Source organism: Sander lucioperca, chromosome 6 (genome assembly GCF_008315115.2).
Source record: "Sander lucioperca isolate FBNREF2018 chromosome 6, SLUC_FBN_1.2, whole genome shotgun sequence".
Lineage (NCBI taxonomy): Eukaryota > Metazoa > Chordata > Actinopteri > Perciformes > Percidae > Sander > Sander lucioperca.
This window is the reverse complement of record NC_050178.1, coordinates 5,510,595-5,532,139: the sequence shown is the minus strand read 5'-3', so window position 1 is coordinate 5,532,139 and position 21,545 is coordinate 5,510,595. Positions and strand designations below refer to the sequence as shown.

Here is a 21,545-nt window from a genome sequence, read left to right as displayed (position 1 = left end):
ACACCTACACGCACACATGCACAGCTGTCTTTCTGTGTTATATACAGTTCTCCCATTATTCTGTGATTACTCTTCCATCTACTGTACATGGTGGATGCATATCAGAGCTTTCACTGTGAGGAAAATGTACACATTAAAGTGTGCAAACACAATGCAAATGCTACTGTATATACATCCCACTCATTTTGTGTATGCCCTGTACAATAAACATGGTTCCCAACATAAAAATATTGAAACATGAACACATACACACTCCAAACATACAGTAAGCTTTTCCTGTAGCACACTTACTGTAGCACATTCAAAATGAGCCACTCCATGGATCATGCTACATGTATCTATTGCATGTTTCTGAAATGTATGTAGTACATAATTCCTTCAATTTAAATGTAATGCTCAACACTTTGTGGAATGGGCCAGGGTGCATAAACACAATCTCCTGAGAGAGTTAGCCCCCCGGCACAGTTAATGTATTGATTTTACAGCGCTGCGCCATGATAAAACTATTTCATGAATTCCAATGAGACTCCTTTACCAGACTGTTGCAAAAGGAGCAAAAAATACAATCACCACAACACAGAATATGCCATTGTGTTTATTGCTTGTATAATGCATTTCTTTTAGATTGATGACGCGGGACGGCGTGTTGTAAGGGTGGGGGGGGCTGTGAAGGTTGCTGCTTAGAGCGATTCCTCGTTCCACTTCAGTGTAAAGAGCACATGTCTACCGCACACACAAATCAGGCTTTATCTTGATTGCACATATTGTGATGGTATGAACACGTTTACATCATGACATACATGATGTACGTTATGGCTTTCTGGTATTTCTTTATGGGCATACAAGTCACTACTGCTGCTGTGACCAGACCTGTTTTTTTTTTTTCAATTTATTAGCTTAATAATATATCATAAAATGAAAAAATTGGTCACTTATCCTTAGTTAAGCAGTTACATATGCAATTAGCTGAAATGCCTTCTGTTACAGTGGGTGATATATTGCAAACCTCTATACTTTGCTCAATTATTATTTCCCTTATCAATTAATCTGTAAAATATAATCACAAGCCTTAGTCTTACATATTGATTGTTTTGTTCGACCAACAGTCCAAAACCAAAAAAAAAATTGACTTACAACTTTATAACAGTAATGTTTCACATTTGTTTTTTTGCCTAATAACTGACTTTAATGAATAATGCCACAGTGAAGTATAGGGTTGTAACAAAAAAGACCATAAGCTGTACATGATATAAGGTCACTCTGGGAATGGTACATTTAAATGTATATTTTACAGAAAAACAGACCGTACAGTGTCAGTTAAAAATAAATGTTATTCCAGCATTGCAACATGTCACAGTCTCTATAATATTCAGAAACATGGTCACTTTTTGTGTTCTTAGAGGCTTCCAGGCTTTACTGTACCATATGTAATATGCTTTATGTACTTAGAAGGACTAAGTAACCTAATTTTTGTTTGTATGTGTGCTTTATTTGTATTGTTCCTGTAGTTGGACCTTGTCTGAAACTGGCTAGTTATTAACTGCCAGGCAGTTGCACTCGCATGGCCAACAAAGTAGCCACTATTGTACTTGTATTTGAGATGCAATGTTTCACTTGAATACCTGTACATGATGGACAGGTATAAACAGGTTGAATTAAATCACGTACTGTGTGACTCACATGCTTTTACATTAGTTTATCTTCAGTAATGAGCTGCCCACAGAGTAAAAAGAAATGACATCTTGTCATATGTAAATACAAAAGTAATATCTGGAATAAAGTGCTATTAATAGTTATAATTCAACACCAGTAGTTAGATACCAACCATAACTTTGAGTGAACGGGCAGAGAGTTGGTGATGGTTGTGTCATGGTGGAACAGAATGGGCGACAAGGCTCAGTTCAGCACCAGCCAGGCCCATCTGCTTGTCACCTGGCCTTGGCACACAGAAGACTGGGTAATGACAGGGAAAGAATGGCATCAGTGGGCAGAAGCTGAGAGATAATTACTGACTGGAATCCATGCAGAAACAACACATCTGGATCCATGAGTCAAAATGTGGAGAATTTTACACTGATACCGGCGTCAATTCATGATTTTTATCTGTCAGAACCGTAGAACTGCATATCAGCCTGGAGACCGAAAATCCTTGACTCCATCCCACTCTCTCTGATCCTGATGTTCTCTGCTCAGAGCAAATTCAATTGTACTTCAGGCAATGGAAAGGGAGAGAAAGAGAGCGGTGCTGATATACCAAGACAATCTGTGGGGAAAATCAGCCATGGCAGCACTCTAGCTTCAGTGTTGAGTGACGCTATCCTGGCTCATGGGTTACTCCTCTCTACTCCATCACTGCTCACACATTCCTCCTAAACCCCATTACTGCTGATCAATGCTGCCTCTTTCACAGTTGGAGAGAAATGATCTGCTTGAAAGTGATATTTTCTCAGCAGATTTTAGGGCCACAGCTAGCACTGTTCTCCATTGTGAGACTTTGCATTGTGACTGCAGAAGATGACCTATAATGGCTACTAGTAATATAAGTCTGTATTGCCTTATAATTAACATTTAGCCCCTTCAAAATAACTTGGAAGTCCCATTAAAGGACTGTTCTCCCCTATGAAAAATAGACTGACCAGAGAAGTTAATGAAATCCTGCAGTTGGTCTGCAGGTATCAGCTGTCACCAAATGACCCTCCTTCAATCTCCAGAAGGTTTGTCTTCGTCCTTGAGCCTGAGGGAGTGGAGACGTGGGCCCCATTTTGACAGAGTTTCCATCCTGCACCGACGATCGCTTTCACAAACCCCATTCGCTCTAAAGAAAGAAGCCGTCCCCCCCCCTCCCTCTCACTCCCTCAAATTAAGATTTCAGTAATTAAATTGATAAAAGTCATGCATGCCCATATGCCTCATGGTTCCAGACCTGATTTCATACGCCACACAGTTGTGGAGAGCTGCAGAAGTTCTACCTTTGATGTGGCATTCTTTATTATTGAAAATAATTGGATTTTCCCCCGCCCCCCCCCCCTCCCCTCTCTCTCTCTCTCTCTCTCTCTCTCTCTCACACACACACACACACACACACACACACACATACAATATGCCCATGTTCACTTCTGGGCATGCTCGGTTAATCGACCTCTTGGTAGGCAATGCTGGTGCCAAGTCTCTGTTCCATCTGGGGGGTTTCAGGCAGCTTTTCAGCAGAGTTGGGACCAGGTTGTTTCTGAAAAAACGGATTTGAGCAGCCCAGGCAGTGTGCTGAGGGACGTCATTTCAACATGGGTCGGGGGTCATGCTGCAGGTTGGAGTGGCTCCTGCCAGTGAGTGGGAGCAGTGAGATTTGTGGGAGCAGGGGCGAAGCCTACCAGGACTTTGTTGCTCTACCTCCATATCAGCTTGGCCGAGCATAAGAAAAGAGCCTCTCTGGCCCACAGGCAGCTGGCTTCTCTCCACACTCCGGAACGGCTGATAATCAGCAGAAAGAGACCCCTGATGATTACTCTGCCTCTGCCTAAGACGGCTGCTAACTGCTTGCCTGCTCACTCCTCAGAATGTCAAACTAGTACTCCCATTTTAAACACCCCCCCTCCCCCTTCCCAGTGTGCCATAAAAAAGCCTACAATGTCCATCAATCTCAGCTCTCTTTGTATCAGGGGTAAATGTGAATTTAATTGCCACTGGAACAGAATGAGGGAATTTTTGATTTCCCTCTGTATGTCATCCTCTATCAACTGTGGACAGATGTTATATATGTTTCTCTTCCAGGACACAAGTTGTCTGGCCTTGCTTGTCCAGTTCCGTCTCTGCCTTATGGGCCTATGCTGCACTGTGGCTGACACACACCCATAACAGCCCTATTTTAGGAGTTGCATTGCAGCAGAAAGCATTATGGTTTTAAACAGCTTGTACCTCCCCCTAACAAAGGGACCGCCAGAGTAAATAATGTGTTTGACGCTGACTGATGAGTCATCACAAGAGCAGAACATCAGCTATCTTATTTTACTGACAGCACAGGCTCTCCACAGCACAGGTCAACACCACTAAGGCTGCTCCTTGACAAGTTTATATACATTTCAAGTGATTACATATAAAGCATATTACACTGTATGAGTCACCATACCGTGACTGCAATTTTTTTTATTTTTGTTTATTTTTATTCCTACGTTTTTTTGTCTTTAAATAATTACAAGAATCTTTTTCTTGATATAATTATTAGTATCCTAAACAATCAAGTAAAGCAGTGTAAGGTAGATTACTTCACTACAACGAAGTGACATTTGATTTGTCTCAACCTTTTGGCAGGTTTTTAAAGAAAACCCAACCTTTGAAGGGTTAAGCAATGATTGTAATTAAACTTCACCTGAAATGAAGAAAAACAACATCAACAGGTCCCCAGCACAGCGTATTGTGGCCTGTAACTAATATATCACATTTTTAAAGAAAGAAGAAACTATATCATTTAAGCAGGATCTAAAATAAATATTTAGCAAAATGGTAGTATCTGAAATGGATTAAAAACCTGGGTAAACACAAAAATCTCAGCCCTTCTAAAAATAGTAATTGGGTAATTGGTACTGATGATGATATGAATCTGTTTAGACACGATGTTAGGTTTTGCTGCTTTTAGACTCAGTACTAGGCTTTACAGCGATGGCTTGTGTGCTTCGGAGGTTGCACAGCTCAGTGCAGACCACTTTTAGTGAATGTGTTATTATATACTTAGACCATAAACTAGCAATTGCTTTGGCTTATGCAGTAATTATTTAAAGTAGGCATTGTTATTCAGTAAAGAGGAGTATCTCTGTTGAAGTCAGCCGACATTAGCCATAGCCAACACTGAAGTATATAACACAACTTATTAACTCTTCTAAGCACATAAGCCTTTTCAGTATTCTGTAGCTTAAGTGGGCTCAGCCATGGTCATTCCATATTATCATGTCTCAGCTCACTGGATCCTTTCTTTAGTGCAATTCTCAAAGATTATGGGAACAAATTAAAGTCCATTCTTGTGTGTCTTTTGTACAGGTATATCCAAGGTGCATCGTCTCCAAAGGACATGGTCATCATTGTGGATGTGTGAGTACCTTACTCCTCAGTCTCTCTCACTGCCTCCTTTTTTAACATTTCCCCCTGGTGGGAGTGGATGTCTCCTCAAAGGGCTCTAGTGCCACCTGTTGGTCTGAGGAAAGCCTAAAGTTAGAGGAGGGTGAACGCTGCTCATTTTCTCACCTTAATTGAAGTCAACTTGCCATTGTACTAGGGGCATTTCTGCCTTTATTTGATAGGAAAGCTGAGATATTAAAGGGGAGAGAGAGGGGGGAAGACATGCATGAAAACCGTCACAGGTCAAATTCGAACCCTGGACGTTCTGCGTCGAGGAATAAACCTCTGCATATGTGCGTCCACTCTACCAACTAAGCTAACTGGCCACAACATACAGATGTGATTTTGAATGCATGCCTAAACATGAAGGGTCTAGTGGGAGGACGAAACGGTTAAACCAGTCTTTCACAAGTTCGAAAAATAGACACAGCAGGATTAGGGCTTGTCTAGTATAACTGAGTTTCTAAGTGCTTCATTGTGTCTTTTCTGCAGGAGTGGAAGTGTCAGCGGACTAACTCTGAAACTGATGAAAACCTCGGTAGTGGAGATGCTGGACACTCTATCAGATGACGACTATGTGAATGTGGCCAGGGTAAGTGGAAGCTTGCATCATGGTTTGCAATTAATAATACAAATCAATCCTGAAAGCACCAATAACACAAATATGTGTTGTATTCGTTAGGCAGCTGGAAATCAAACAGGGAGTCAGTGAACGGCACAGTGTGCTCCTACTGCTCCCAGTTGTTGCTTGCAGTGGAAACACTGCACTTCCCTCATTATAATGTATTTACTTTTCCTGCACCACTGTTGTCCGTGTGGGATTGTGCCCGTCTCTGTCTTTCCCTCTCTGCTGATTACCAAGTTTTTTATTAGGACTAATGTTGAGGGAAACATTAACTTCATCCTATATTGCAGGACAGATAACACACACACAAACACGTCCACATGCTTGGTGTGGTGGCTCTGTTTGGAGACTTCCCTCAGTAATCCTTCTTAATCCATTGCTCTTAGCCACTGTATGCCTCTAAATCCCAGCTCTAAGAGCAAGAAATGAGCATGGTAATCTGGGTGGGAACGCATCTGATTTTCACCCCTATAAAGAAAGTAAGGGCTTACAAAAGCTTTCTGTGAATTATTTGCAAACACAAAAGCCATTAATAACCAAAAATCAACGGAAAATAATCATCAAACACTGTCTCTGGTGTCTACATGCTTCAGCATATTTCTTTATAACAAACTGTGGCCTCACTTCTTTAATGGTGATATAATTAGTTATAATAATACAGACTTCATGTCATAGGACGTCTTTTATTCATTATAGATAGTAGATGTAACCCAGCTTGTTTATTCTTCAGCTTGTTTCACAGCTACTGAATTTTCTAACATTTTAAGACACAATAGATGTGATATTAAGAAATGAAGTGATGGAAATTGAATATGTGGCTCTGAATATTTAGCGTGTTTTGATTTCGTCGAACACCAAGCCATGAGAAATGTCAGCTTTTCTCGCACATAATGTTTTGCATCAATCTGTCCTGAAAATGTCAGTAGATTTTGAAGTTGACCTTCAAAAAGAAATAGCGTTTGAAACCTGCTATTACAGACATTGCTGCTAATATTGTAATCACGCATAGACACTGCACACGAGTTGAGAATGTACGCCACGTTTACACCCAGACACCACACATAAACCTGCACACGCAGTTTTAGACTAATTTGGTGGATGAGATGAGACACATGATATTACCTTGGCTGGGTTTCTGTTCAGTGGTTTGCACTGGCGTTTCAGGTGCACCTGTTCTTTGTGTGGAACGTTGTAATTACCAGTGTTTACTGCCAGCCGGAGAGTAGCAGGGCAGCGTACATCTGCACACACCCACGTCTGCATCCTACCGCCATGAACTACGCACACATAAACACACAGAGATACGCAGTCTTACAATTGTCGGACGGACATTTTAATTCATGGATATTTTGTATTTTTGTCCGGAAAAAGCAAGTATACATATGCTCATGTGCGTGTTTGCATTTCCCCTTCTAGTTCAATGAGAAAGCCGATGCCGTTGTTCCGTGCTTCAGGACTTTGGTCCAAGCCAATGTTCGGAACAAGAAGATCTTCAAGGAAGCTGTCATGCATATGCAAGCCAAAGGAACCACAGATTACAAGTCTGGCTTCACATTTGCCTTCGAACAGCTTCTCAATGTAAGAGCCAACAAGCCTTTCAGAGAAGGGCAATCCAAGGGTGGATGTTTGCCTGTGGCGGAAGAATTGTGTGCCTCCAGAAAGTCTTCAAAAACGTGCTGGAACTATGTACTGAAGCTCCAGCATGTTATTATACATCCTGTCAAATCCAGTTAATACAACTGAATTAGCAGTGATGAAACAGTGCTGACAGTGAGTGGTGCAGGTTTTGTATAAGACATTTCCAGAGTTCTGTCATTGTCGAAGGTAGGTCTGATAACAACCACTGTTGCGATGGAATGACGCTCAGGTTTGCAGCAGCCAGCACCGCGGTGAAGTCTTTCAGCAGCAGGCGTCCACGTGCTCTCGACACAGGTGCTGCCTCAGCTCCGTATGCTGCTGTGTATTTTAAGAGGCTGCCACCCTAATGGGCTCTGATGGAATGATTGATGAGCGCAGCCCAGAGGAGATCAGCCACAGACACTTTATATTCCTCTGGTGGGCTTTGAGGCTTAGAGCCAAGTGCCAGCTGCCCCCTCCCCACCTTTCCTTGCCAGCAGAATGAGAAATAAAAAGGCCCGTTTAATCGCTGTCTGTGGCAGACTCACTCCTGTGATTGGTGGCACAAGCACAATAAAAATATGTAATTGTAGCAATATTATTTATCTTTATTAGAATCTTGTCAAATTGACATGCCACTGGCCTGCATATCAATGGCAGCTGCAGTGCAGGCAGGCGGGGGGAGTTTGTATCAAAGCTGAATGCTAAAAACTTGTGCTTGGCTATGAGCATATATTGCTGAAATCAAATTTAACGCTAGAGTAACGTTGTATACTTCAAATGAAATCCTAATATTATGATAACACGAGAAAGGAAGCAAATAGGAAATGTGTAAATGTATAAAGCTTAGATGGGTTAATTGCAATAAAATATAATATGTGAAAATGATGATGTGGACAACAATTAATAATTTAACCTCAAATTTCCAGGATAAAGCCCTGCTTTCTATCTGCTCATTATATGATGCATTAGTAGAGTACTCTAAACACTATGGTAATTAATCTGAGAGTCACTAGAATTTCCAGGATTTCAGTAAAGACAATAAACTCTTCATCCTGCATTGGAAATTGTCCACATTTAACATCAGTACTAAATGAAAAACACAAATCCACAATGACAGAAAATAAAGGATAAAAATCCTATACACAGGAGATTCTTAGCCATACATTACATCTAAATAGACACTTTGTTCATTTTTATGAAAAAAATTATCTTATGAAGATTGATCCAATCATTCAAATCTTGATCTTTTGCTAAAATTCTAGTTCTAATGTCTTAAAATAATCCTGGAAGCTAAAATCATATCCACTATTAATGACTAAAAATAGTTTGATATATTTGGTATTAAGGATCTGTCACAAAGTTTAAATCAGGAGGCAAAAAGATTGCTGATTGATCAAGAATGGTCTGATTAATGTACATTCCCATATAACATACAGGAACGTTCCACCTTTATCCGTTTTTTATCATACTATATATTCATGGAGTATCAAAATAAAAAAAGAAAATATCAGTAACACTTTAAACCCTTTAATATCTTGGATTGTGTTTATTTCCCTTTTGCTTCTTTGACATATTTGCAACAGTACCAGTGCCACACTGTTTTAAATGACGTGCATGATCACCTTCCCCTTTTATTCTTGCATATTCCCTAACCTGTCTCCCTACCTCTTATTTTGCTCTTCTCTTCTCTCTTCATGTGCCACAGGAGAGCAGTGCCCCGAGGGCCAACTGCAATAAGATGATAATGATGTTTACAGATGGCGGGGAGGATCGTGCACAGGACATCTTTGAAAAGTACAACTGGCCCAACAAAACAGTGAGTCTGTCTCCATAAGGCTGTTACCTATTCATCTGCATTGCTCTGCCAGCCTAAGAGATCATGCATTTCCAGAAACTTAGCAGGCCCCTTTTCCTTCCCCGTCTCCCACTGTATTTTGCTGACATTGTCTCATTATTGCACAGGTAGTTGAATTAGTCAGGCTGTCAGACATGCCAAGCACTCCAATCTGTGCACATAACGTCCTTTCCAAGCTATCTTCACGTCCATTTTGGCTGTTTTGATTCTGGATTTTTCCTCTGTGATTCATCTCTTTGGCCTTTCTTCAACTCTCTCTCTGTCTCTCCTTCTGTCTCTCTCTGTGTGTTTCTTTTTTTCTTTCTTTCCTCTTCTGTCTCCTTTGTTGTTTTGCTGCTGGTGTTAACAGCTCTGACCTGCTAACTAATTAGCCACTTTATCATCAGGGCCTATAAAATTACAGCCAATAGATACTCAGTTTCTGTCTTTGTCACAGTCTTGCAACTCTCTCACTGCAGCCTTGTGTTAGAGACACTTGTGTGAGTTGACTGGGAGGCTAATCTAATCATACTCAAGATTTGTGCATTGTAGTTGTCACATGACAGTGACCTTATGCCACCCAGCAGAAGGTTTGTGTGGTATTGTTTTGTTATCATTTGCTGTACAGATTGTAAAGCCCTCTGGGGCAAATTTGTGATTTGTGATATTGGGCTGTAATAAAATAAAATTGAATTGTTTTGCTCTATTAGCTGCCTCTGCAGGAAGTTTGGTTTTTATTCTGGCATTGATGTCATGTGATTTGGTCTTTTTTTGTCCTCAGTATCTCTCCATTTGCCTTCTCCTCCATCCAGGTCCGTGTGTTCACCTTCTCTGTTGGCCAGCATAATTATGATGTCACCCCTTTGCAGTGGATAGCTTGTGCCAATAAAGGTAGGTGGACAATATGTTTGTGTTAAAAGCATAGGTTTGTACTGTATGTAAAATTAAAAAGAGAAATGTGGATTGGTGCAGGCTTGATGGGTCCTCGTGCTCGCGTTGCTCCGGATATTGATTTTAGAGGTGGACACATTTTCCCGTCATACTCAACATCCATAGGATACCACTGAGCAATACAGTTAAAGAAAACACCCGCAAAAAATAAGATATTAAAGGAAAAAACAGCAAAAATGCTTTTGTGCCGTATTCTGGTGAATGAAATTATCTCAAGTCAAGCCATTCTGCCAGTGGGAAATTGAAAGCCCTGTCAATCTTAACAAATAATTATGAATTAATGTGTTGCATTTGTTCTTGAGGACAACCAAGCAGGTGTGGTCTGCTTAAGAGGGTAGATTAAAGTCTTGGATCTTGTGCCATCACAAAGGGCAGCAACACACTGCTTTTTAGCTTGGTTTTAAGTAATTTTTTCACTGATTTGGGGTAAATATGAGTGCTGTCAAACGATTAAAATATTTAATCGCGATTAATCGCATTAATGTCATAGTTAACTCGCAATTAATCGCACATTTTTATCTATTCTAAATGTCCCTAGATTTCTTTTTGTCCAATTATTTTTTCTCATTTCAATGCTCTTATCAACATGGAAAAGTGGATTGGCTTGCTTTGTGCTTTTGTTGCCTGGCTTTGACGAGGGGGCGGAGAATCCTCATCAGCTGTGTGCTTGGCCATCAAGTGGTATTTCAGACTGGACGTGCTGCTATGATAACTCAGTTCACAATGACAAAACAACACAGATCACTTTGGTCTTGTCAATGGAACCATTTGGCAACTTTTTAAAAGTCAACTTTCCATTCAGAATCTTATTAGCATCCATTTCGGCGTCTCGCGCTCGCCATCCACTCAAAACGTAACGTTAGCCTACTACTCTTTGGCCGGCTCGCAAGCCCAAACAAGTGTGTGCGGCGTGCCTGTTGTTTTGTTTCCGGTCTAGCTAGATCCGGTGTGGTGTTGTAGTTTTTCTAACGTTACTAGTTGTTGCAACAGCATGTGAAAAAAACTACAAAGTTTGCTATGCCAAAAAGAACGTTAATCTTGCGATAAAAAATTGACACCATTAAAATGGTTTTGCGTTAACGCCGTTAATAACGCGTTTAACTGACAGCACTATTAAATATCAATAGAATAAAATTCAATATTAAAACCCGCCTGCCCCATCACAAACCCTTCGTCACTAAGATTTTTCCAGGTGTCTGTCTTAATGCACATGATGTTCAAATCAATTTTCTATAACAGCCACATTCCCTAAAATAACCCCACAAACAACAGGCTGCTCTGCCTCTGATAGACAGTCTGACAACCCAAATGATTCAGGTGCTGTTCCTGTTAGCTTTTTGTCTGCATGAATCTTATCTTGACTCAGCTCATTTAATCCCAACCTAACTCAGATTGCTGTTGCTGTGCTCAATTTGGAACACTATTGTTTGTTTTTTTGCCATAACACACTTCTCTTCCTCTCTTTTGTGGCTTGATTTAATATTGTTTCTCAGTGTTAGCATTTATCTAAAGCTGCTCCTTCATGAGGCCTTTAGCTGCCTGTACGAAGCTCTGGCTAACTGCTGCTGCTGATTAGCTTATTGCCATTGGAGCCAAGTGCTTTAGAGGTATCTCCCCATAAGTTGTTATTAATTAGCAGGAGGAGTCTGGTAGCAGGATGATTACCATGCCATCTCCCTGTCAGGCTGGGGAAAGTCCAGGATTACGCCACTGTGCCAACATGCTCTCTGCTAGTTGCGTCTGTAGTGATTACCATGGTACTAAAGTCTATGCCAACATTAGACAATAGTGTTGACACACCAGCCTCAATGGAGCTGTCCTCTCATATCTTCAGTACTTATTACTCTTTGGTATCTCACTCCAACATAGCCAGCTCCCTGACACTTTTACAGGCCCTAACCCTTCACCCGTTACATTTGACACAACAGCAGTAACACACAAGCGCAAACACACACACAACTAGGTCACTTGGAGATGCTAGCTGTTGTCTCACTTAAGCTTCAATCCCATTTTAAGAAGAAAGTAACCTCTCTTTGACTCTGGGGACAATGAAACCATTTCTTCATGCTCTCACACAGTGTAACAAAAACCAAAACAGAAAGGAGAGTTATCTTCAAAAAAGAAAAAGGTGAAATGGAGGATAAAAGCAGCAAATATGATATACTGCATTGGTGATCCTAATGCTTCCACCAAAGTGCTGTTTATAATCCCAAAATAGGAACAAAATAGCCCATAAATTATGGATGCACATCCATAATGGGAAGAGTTAGAAGTTTATCGGGTAAACTTATACCGGTTTATATGGTGCCTTAACAAAAACATTGATAAGATAGAAAGTAGTGCATGCTGGTGTACATTGGAGGAAAATGCATACTCATACTCGACACAGCATATACTCTATGTACATTATACTTAACCCTACAGCACAATTATACAAAAAGCACCATTTAGTCAAAAAAGACATGATAAATTTGAAAGTCAATGGATGTGATATATTTTATCCCCTAGTCAAATGGACCACGCCAAAAGTTCCACATTTTGGATTATGTTAGAGGAAAACTGACTTCTAATACTGTACCGGCATTATGTAAAGAAAATAGGTTATTTATTAAATTCATAATTGTCCCTCAAACCTGCACAGCACAGAGGAGATCTCCAATACAGTTTCACTTTTTTAGCTCCAGCCTATATTTTCCTCTCTTCACCTCTCGTCAAGCTTTGCCCTACACCCACAGATGCCACCTCTCTGGCATGCTGCCAAAAGCACTGGGACAAACTATTGCTCTGAACAAAACTATAACAAATAGCTGTGTGCTGCATGTTTGTGTGCGCACCATAGATTGTGTGTGCAGAGATGTATGTGCATAATGTTGAGCATGCTCAAATGTGCAAATGAATAAGACAGAGAAGGCAAATCTCGACACAAACCACTGCGGCACAGTGCATAATGTATTGAAATAATGACAGTCATCTCAGCCTTTTAACATTCTGAGGATGCTGTCTCAATTTCACCGCTCTTTGTATAAACACTCGTGGCTTTAATAACTTGGGGAGCGGCGTGGTTATTGACCCAGTCGGTCACTCTCCTCCATTCCTAATCAGCAGCAGCAGTGCCTGGGGCTCAGCATTACCAATAAGCCTCCACATTTACATCCTACAGCACAACCACGAGTGTAGAGAGGTCAATGGCCACAAGCTCTACCATGCCTGCTTGGCCCAACACCATCAGCTGGAGATGATGGCATTACGTGTAGCTAATAACATGGAAGAGATTAGTCTCTAATCTACAAATAGATCGCTTTTGTCCACACTGTGACTGTTTAAAAAATGTAGACAGAATATGACACAAGCAGGCACCATGACGCAGGCTGGATGCGAAGCTTTCTGTTGGAATAGTGTTTTGAATCTCTCCTCTCCCCTTAATCTTCAGGTTACTACTTTGAAATTCCATCGATTGGAGCCATCAGAATTAACACCCAGGTAAAGTATATGAAGTGTGTACAAGCTCCTGAACGCAGCTTTATGAATCCACAAAAGGAAACAAACAACTTTAAGCAAGAAGCTAGTCAATTCTTCCTTCACGGTTGCTTTGATGATAATTATACAGATTGCAGATATGCTTTTAAGTATTCCATAACAAAGGGACAGAGAACAACGCAACTGGATGACTACAGAAAGGAAGTGACATTGTTGGAGATGGAGTGATAACAAATAGGCTTGTGGTCTTTCTATGAGAATGTTTCTGGATGCTCTGATATAGACTTTTAGATCTATTTCTTTCACTCTCTCTTTTTTTTTACACAAACACACATACACACACACACACACACACACACACACACACACACCTCGGGTCCCCCCCCCCGCTCTTGCTTTAGGCACTACGAGCTTCTAGAGGCCCTTGGGATAACCTCATTCCAGCTGTAGAAATTGACTCAGTTGCTGGGAGGTGGGGGAGCTACTGCACACCCCTCCTCCCCCGCTCTCCCCTCCTTTCTCCTCCCCCATCTCCTCCTACCTCCCACCCCCCTCAACCCCCATGAGTGATCAGGCCCTAGAATATACTGTCAGCTGTTCCATTAACTCCAGCATATTTATATTCTGAGAACTGCCACTTACTCTAATAGGTTTTCTGAAGGTGGGTGACTACAGCTCTCTGTATAGGCCCAGAAGACACATTATTTAATCGTACTCTGCCCTTCAACATCACACACTCATCACATTACCTGACTAAGATGGCAGCATTCAAATAACAGATGGATCATAGATGGCTGAAATATTATCATTCATACTGTCCTGAGTCATGCGATTATGTAGAAAGTTTGGAAAACTTTTAAAAATAAATGGCACTATATTTTGTGTTTCAGTTATTTAAGACTGACGTTGAAAGTGACTTATGTCATCTATTCTGGCTTCTTTGTATAGGATCTCAGTGTAGCAACAATAACAGACCAGGCTTTAGTTAGGATGTTTGTCTTTGGAAGGACTGTACTGATGAGTTTACTCTCTGCAATCGTGGTTGTTAAGGTACCCAGGGAGACAATAGCATTTAATCAACACGGGGGGATGCTGCTGGAGTCTATATGGCTCTGGGTTCTTTGGACCACATATCTCCAGTTGCTGACTTTTTATGTTTCCTAGATTGTTCTAGCTAGGCGGAAAATTTCCCCTATATCCCGTGAAAAGGTCTGGCTGTCATTGTCCTGATGGAATATCTCCCTGTGGCGCGTTAAACTGGACTTTTATTGAGCTAATAATAGAATAGGTTACGCCTGTCAGCACCTCATTGTTCAGGCGATGAAAAAACGGTTAAAAGCATAATACTGAAATAGCCGTGTGCTTATACAGGGCGCCCCTTTTGTGTATTGAGGGTAGATACAAGGGTCAGAAATCTGCGATAATGTTTCCCTTTTCGCTGCAAAATGGGTGGAAATTTGTCATCCTGTGAAAACTGCTAATGTTGAAATTAACATTTGACCCTGACGGAGATGCTGCATTTTCACTGATCCTGTTTTTACATTTAAATATAGTGTGTTGATACATATAATAGACAGTTGGCATTATAACTCACAGACTGCTGAATAGACGTACACACTGTCTGTATAATTAGAGAATAATGTTGCTGCCTCTTTTCTTTATAATCACAAAACACCGAAGGCTCTCAGGGCAATTGTCCTGTCCCCGGCAGGCTTTTTTCCCCTCCAAACTGTGCAGTTGCATCGTATGTCATGAGGTCAATCACTTAATAATTTTACCAATTACACACCATCTCTAAAATGACAAGAATCAATAGGTTGTTCACAAAAAAAAAAGACATCTCAGCTTGTGTGAGGTGGCTCTTGAGAACAGAAGAATATAGTGAATATGATGTATTACTAGTAGACTTAACCCCTCTCCTCTATTCACAATAGCTGTGGGACATTCTCACGGTGCCGCCGATGACAGTAGAGCCTCTGGGAGAATGGCCTGTTTGCACGTCGTGCCACTGACACCCTTAATGTGCTTTTAATAGCTCCTCCGTAATGATGAGAAATGGACTTGAGTGGCTCAGGACTGGAGGCTTTATGGCTCGGCAGGACCGGGATCCTGCTGCTGGTGGCCCACTGGTTTATGTGGTGACAGAGAGGAGGCCGGTCAGGGTCTTATAGTTTTATGACAGATGAATGTTGGCTCTTCCAGCTCTTTGCTTTTAACACCTCTACATGACAAGCACTATAAACGTTTGTTTGATTATATGTGTTTAGTGTTATGGTGACACTAGCATGTGTGTTTTTGCTGTTGCAGGAGTATCTGGACGTCCTGGGTCGTCCCATGGTGCTGGCTGGGAATAAAGCAAAGCAGGTGCAGTGGACAAACGTCTACCAAGATGCTCTGGTAAGAGAGAACTTAAAAATACATTTAATTTAGTTACCCCTTTAAGTAACCTTTAAATGATTTTGCAAATATTTTTAATTCTTGCAATGTTCTAATTCTTTGTTAATTATGCAGTCCATCTGCTACTTTTGATGTGTAAATCATAAGCAGTTGTAAAAGATATTCAGGTGATGACCTCTTAGATTTGTCCAAGTAAAAGCATGGTTTCACTGTCTTAGGAGAGCATAATAAGGATAGTATAATATTATGTTATCACAGTTTATTATTAATAATATAATATAGTTTTGCTGTCACGTTTTAATCGATTAAATTTCACTTTGTGTCATTAAAGGGTTTTTTTAAGTTTAAATTTCAGCTGATTTATTTGCATTGGATGGAATGGATTTTCAATTATGCACCGTATAAAGTTATTTTAAAACATAACAAAACACTTTTAATTGTATTTTTTATATGTGTTATCAGGGTTTGGGCCTTGTCATCACTGGGACGGTGCCGGTCTTCAACTTCACTGTTGATACTGTAAGCTCTCAGGTAAAAACAACACTGCAATACAAGACATGGAGCTTTAACTAGCAGCTCATCCTTTATATTTATGAACCTTTACCTTTATCATTATGTAAGAACAATGTTTTTATTGTCATTCGTGGGGTTAAGGCTACATAAGGTTATTCAAACAGAAACAGGAGTTGGAGTAGCAGATGGGCTTAAAGTTTTATTTTGCCTCTTTATGGCGTCCACCCAGCTGCTGCTCTTCTAGGCAACACCTCCCCCCTGAGGTGACAACAGACATCACAGCCACCCATCTGTAGTATCGATTATCATCCAGAAAGAACAGCTTTCAGTATCCATGACCAAAGTATTTACTCTGAGCTTATCACATAGGCTTAAAGCAGTGATGCTGCTGCAAGCCGACTCAGTTTAAGATAGACTGTAAAAATGTGGACTAATCAGATCGCACACAAAGTAATAACTCAAATATGGCATGGAGAAGTTCTGGGTACTCTCACGGCACAGCTACCGGCTCTCTGTGAGTTCTGATGCCAGTACGGCTGTGAATAATAAAATGTGAACAAAATGCTAATGATTACCTTATAATGTTCTTCCTACAGAATCAACTCATCCTTGGAGTCATGGGAGTAGATATTGCGATCAACGAAATCAAAAGAAAGACTCCTACATACAGAGTGAGCATGTTGTACATTAAATATCACTCTCATATCTCTTTCACATTGATGGGTATTGAATCACACCATTCACACTGTTTATGTGCAGCTTGGAGCCAACGGCTATACCTACGCCATTGACCCGAATGGCTACGTACTGCTGCATCCCAACCTGCGGCCCAAAGTAGGTCCACTATGAACGCCGCCCCGTATCTAATGAGTTTAACGTCTTTCTGGTTCTGAAGCCAAATTTGGGCGTGTCTTTCCTGCTGACTGAAGTTAACCCCCCTCCACCGTCTTCCCCTGCTTTCTCTCTCTTGTTCAGATCATTAACTTCAGGGAGCCCGTCACTCTAGACTTTCTGGATGCAGAGCTGGAGGATAGCAACAAAGAGGAGGTAAAAACAACCTCTCTGAACAATCATCATTGCTATCAACTTGTGTGTTTAATATACTTTTCATTTGTTGATGCTCTTACACAGTGTAATGAAAACTAAAACAGAAAGGAGAGTTATCTTCAAAAAAGAAAAAGGTGAAATGGAGGATAAAAGCAGCAAATACAATATACTGCATTGGTGATCCTAATGCTTCCACCAAAGTGCTGTTTATAATCCCAAAATAGGAACAAAATATCCCATAAATTATGGATGCACAGCCATAATGGGAAAAGAGTTAGAAGTTTATCGGGTAAACTTATACCGGATTATATGGTGCCTCAACAAAAACATTGATAAGATAGAAAGTAGTGCATGCTGGTGTACATTGGAGGAAAATGCATACTCATACTCGACACAGCATATACTCTATGTACGTTATACTTAACCCTACAGCACATGATATATTTTAAAGTCAATGGATGTGATATATTTTATCCCCTAGTCAAATGGATGTTTTAGTTTTTCCCTTGTATGTACCTGAATGCCTTCTCACACTGCAGCATCTCTCTCTCTCTCTCTCTCTCTCTCTTCAGATCCGTCGACAGATGATTGATGGCAAATCAGGGCAAAAGAAAATCAAGACACTCATTAAGTCAGTTGATGAGGCAAGTCATCAATATATGAGACTCAATCATGATCCAAAGTAGCGCCTTCCTGTGTGCTGTTGTAATGAACCTGAATGACTCAGTATGTTTAGTATCTGTTGTCTCCCTCCAATTATGGGAAGAGAGATGTGCTGAGGATGTGACGGTGTTACGTATTTCTCTTTGTGGTTGTCAACAGAGGTACATCGACGAGGCCCAGCGGACGTATACATGGACGCCTGTGGACGGTACAGATTACAGGTAGGTCTGAAATCAAACATGCATCAACTTGAACCTACGAGAGAGGTCAAACTTTGATACTTTGGATTGGTTCAGTTTGAGTCACAAGTCTCAGATTAACAGTTTACAGCTGTTACTCATCAACCAGCAGTGTTTGTTCACTGTAGCTGCCACTATGACACACTTGGATTAGACTAAACATATCACTGAAATAAAGGCAACTTGCTCATTTGCCTTCTATATTTGCATTAAGTAATTCATCTGAATCACCCAAATTGAAGAACTGTTTTTCTCTCTCTTATAAAAACCTTCAACAGTACTCTCTTAAGCACAAATTAGTTGCATAGTTTATTCATCTCAAGACTTGGCTGGACATTTGTTGAGGTTGCATCGTAATGCCATTTCCTCCAGGCAACACTTTGCAAATTATAGTTTATTATATACAATAGTGCTACAAATAAATGCCCGATGTGTGTTTTTATTACATCTACTGGCTGTGTGCCTGGTCCTGGCTGACACAATTTTATTAATATTCAACTCAAAGGGAAATTTCAGTGTTTTTAACAATCCTCATGTGTTTGAACCAGACATTCACAGCTCTACTCTGTCATGCATCCTACACTTCAGAGTTTATGGACTTACTTTGCTCATAAAACTGGTGACGTTGGATGTTTCTTTAAATCTGAATTAGCTTTATATTATAGATAGTCGACTGTAGCTTTGGCTCAGTCTGAACCTGATACTGTCACAGCCTGATTTTCTATCTGTTCCAATTAATCCTCTTACTGGGTTATATTTTAGTTTTGTATGGCACCACAGAAAAAGAGATGGGACATGTATTTCTATTTTTTTCTCTTTTTAATTTCTGGCTTTGGTAGAAGAGTAAATATTTAGCAACATAAAGCATATGTAGGTCAAACTACGATGCTATAGTGATCCCATATTACAAAGTGAGACAGATATTTCTCTTTTATTTGAACCCCCTTGGAGTTTGACTTGACAGAAACACAGTCAGCAGTGTGTCGCAAATATCAAGCATGTTTGATACTATACAGAGTGAACTCGCTTTAAACGCAGTTGCTTTGCTTGGGAAGAGTCGGGGCTTCTCACAGCAGAGTGTCATCAAGGACGTGCCAGATGTTAATTATTGTCCATCCTCACAAAACATTTGGAAAGCTGTTTTTTTTTTGTTAGTTTTTTTACATTTTGAAACCTGCATTGTTTAAATCCATGTTTACCAGCTAGCAGTCTTCCTCTTCACAATCTTTTCTTGATTGTACATTACTGCCACCTGACAAAACCTGACAAAGTGGAGGAGTATGAAACCATTGGCGGGAATGTGTTTCGCATCACCACATTCGCATGTGTGCATCCTTGTGTGAGTGTTAGCACATACAGGCAAAACAGGGATAATAAAAGCATTGCTCCCTTGCACTACTAGTTGTCAAACACTCCCCAGGGTATATTTAAGGATGATCCCTTCCTGACATCACATTAAAGTAGTAATGATACCTTTGAACTAGTTGCGTCTAAGTAAGCGTGCCAGGCTGTGTGGGTTTATGTATGTTGGAGAGTTTATATGTGCATTCATAATGTGTTCCTGATTTTCTGCATCTGCCTTGTTACCTGCAGTCTAGGGTTGGTACTGCCCACATATAGTGAGAACCACATCAAGGCCAACCTGAGTGACCAGATCCTTCAGGTGCAGTGTAAGTACCCTGTTGTACCCAGCATCCTTCACTTCTCTCTCTCTCTCTCTCTCTCTTTCTTTCTTTCTCTCTCTCTCTCTCTCTCTCTCTCTCTCTCTCTCCCAAATATGACCTTATGCTCAGTCCTTCAGTCCTTTGTCCTGGGTCTCCAACATCATCATAGGGAGTGTCCGAGCGGAGTCGCCTGCCCCACTCCCCCCTTCTCCCCCCTCTCTACGCTCTCTACACTCTCTGATAGGCAGGATCATACCTGAGTCCCCCGACTCCTCTACTGCCCCCTGTTCCCTCCTGTCTTCATGCTGTGCTGTAAAATGGTGATGTTTTTTCTTCACACTCGCTGAAGAAAAAAATAACTGAACAGACAGAAAGGTGAAAGCTGTGGTTTTACTGTGTTACTCAGGTGAAAATAATGGTGACTTTTGTGCTATTATTTTTTTTGCCAAATGCTCTCGCCTCTTCTCCATCAAGTAATGATTCTGAAGCATCTGTGTTTAAAGTGTTTGATGTTCTGAAAAACTGTGAAAACATGCATGCTTTTCACTCCTTATGATGGGTTTTATGATTTGGGGAATTTTCCTTCTGTTTTCTGTGTGATTTCTTTATTATTATTATTTCTTTTGTTAGATTGTGTGAGATGTTTCTCAGCTTTGGAATCATTCAGTATATAAACTCCCACACGGCCCGGGATAAGGGCTTGTCTAATGTGGGAGTTTGGGTTTTTGTGGGTCTGAATGGGGACACATGTTGTCTCTCTCATTCTTTCTTTGTCCAGACCCTGTTACTCCCCTCTTTTCCTGTTTCATTTTATTTGATTTTATTGTTTGACCATGGTTACCTTTTCCAATTACTGGTTTTGTCTTTAATCTTTTCTTTTTCTGGATTTCCCAGTTTTTCTTTTCCTTTCTTCCGTTGGTTTTCCGTTTCCTCGTTTGCTCTTGCAAATAAGACGTTTGCTCTTTATTTCCTTTTCTCTCTTGTCTTGTTTGACTTAAATTGGTTTCTTACTTTCAAGAAAACAATATTTTTATTCAAACAGTAATTGAATAAAATATTGTCTGTGATCCCCCCCTTCCCACCCGAACCCCTGTTTCTTTTCTTGCTCACTCCTTCTCTGATGGATCCACACAGTGCCATACACCAAGGGCAAGTATACTCCATATTGGTCCACGTTCCCTTCCTTTTACTACCTATCCCCTACCGCTGCCTCCTTCCCACACCTCTCGTCCTTTACCTTTTCCTGCTGCCCCCCTCCTCCTACCTTCCCCTGTCCCAGCCTGCTTGCCTCTGTCCCTGCCCGTCTTGCCTTCAGGACGTCCTCTTTTTTCCTCTTTTTTCCTCCTCCTCTTCCTCCTTTTATCCTTCCTTCTCCTCTTCACCCTCTTGCTGCAGCTCAGATCCCACAT

The 21,545-nt window shown here is 40.8% G+C and overlaps 1 protein-coding gene across 3 annotated transcripts in view; it reads left to right on the top strand.

The window, feature by feature from the left end:
• cacna2d2a (calcium channel, voltage-dependent, alpha 2/delta subunit 2a) overlaps positions 1–21,545 on the top strand; it is a 150,419-nt gene that overhangs the window by 115,339 nt on the left and 13,535 nt on the right. For 2 of the 3 annotated variants that reach the window (XM_031301543.2, XM_031301541.2), the window contains 15 exons: positions 5,029–5,079; positions 5,599–5,698; positions 7,148–7,309; positions 9,057–9,167; positions 9,998–10,076; positions 13,567–13,616; positions 15,921–16,010; positions 16,473–16,541; positions 17,120–17,194; positions 17,283–17,357; positions 17,499–17,570; positions 18,143–18,214; positions 18,393–18,454; positions 20,066–20,142; positions 21,271–21,285. In XM_031301543.2, the coding sequence (XP_031157403.1) occupies positions 5,029–5,079; positions 5,599–5,698; positions 7,148–7,309; positions 9,057–9,167; positions 9,998–10,076; positions 13,567–13,616; positions 15,921–16,010; positions 16,473–16,541; positions 17,120–17,194; positions 17,283–17,357; positions 17,499–17,570; positions 18,143–18,214; positions 18,393–18,454; positions 20,066–20,142; positions 21,271–21,285 (1,160 nt within the window). The remainder of the gene's footprint in view (positions 1–5,028; positions 5,080–5,598; positions 5,699–7,147; positions 7,310–9,056; positions 9,168–9,997; positions 10,077–13,566; positions 13,617–15,920; positions 16,011–16,472; positions 16,542–17,119; positions 17,195–17,282; positions 17,358–17,498; positions 17,571–18,142; positions 18,215–18,392; positions 18,455–20,065; positions 20,143–21,270; positions 21,286–21,545) is intronic. The other variant, XM_031301542.2, reaches the window with a different exon arrangement.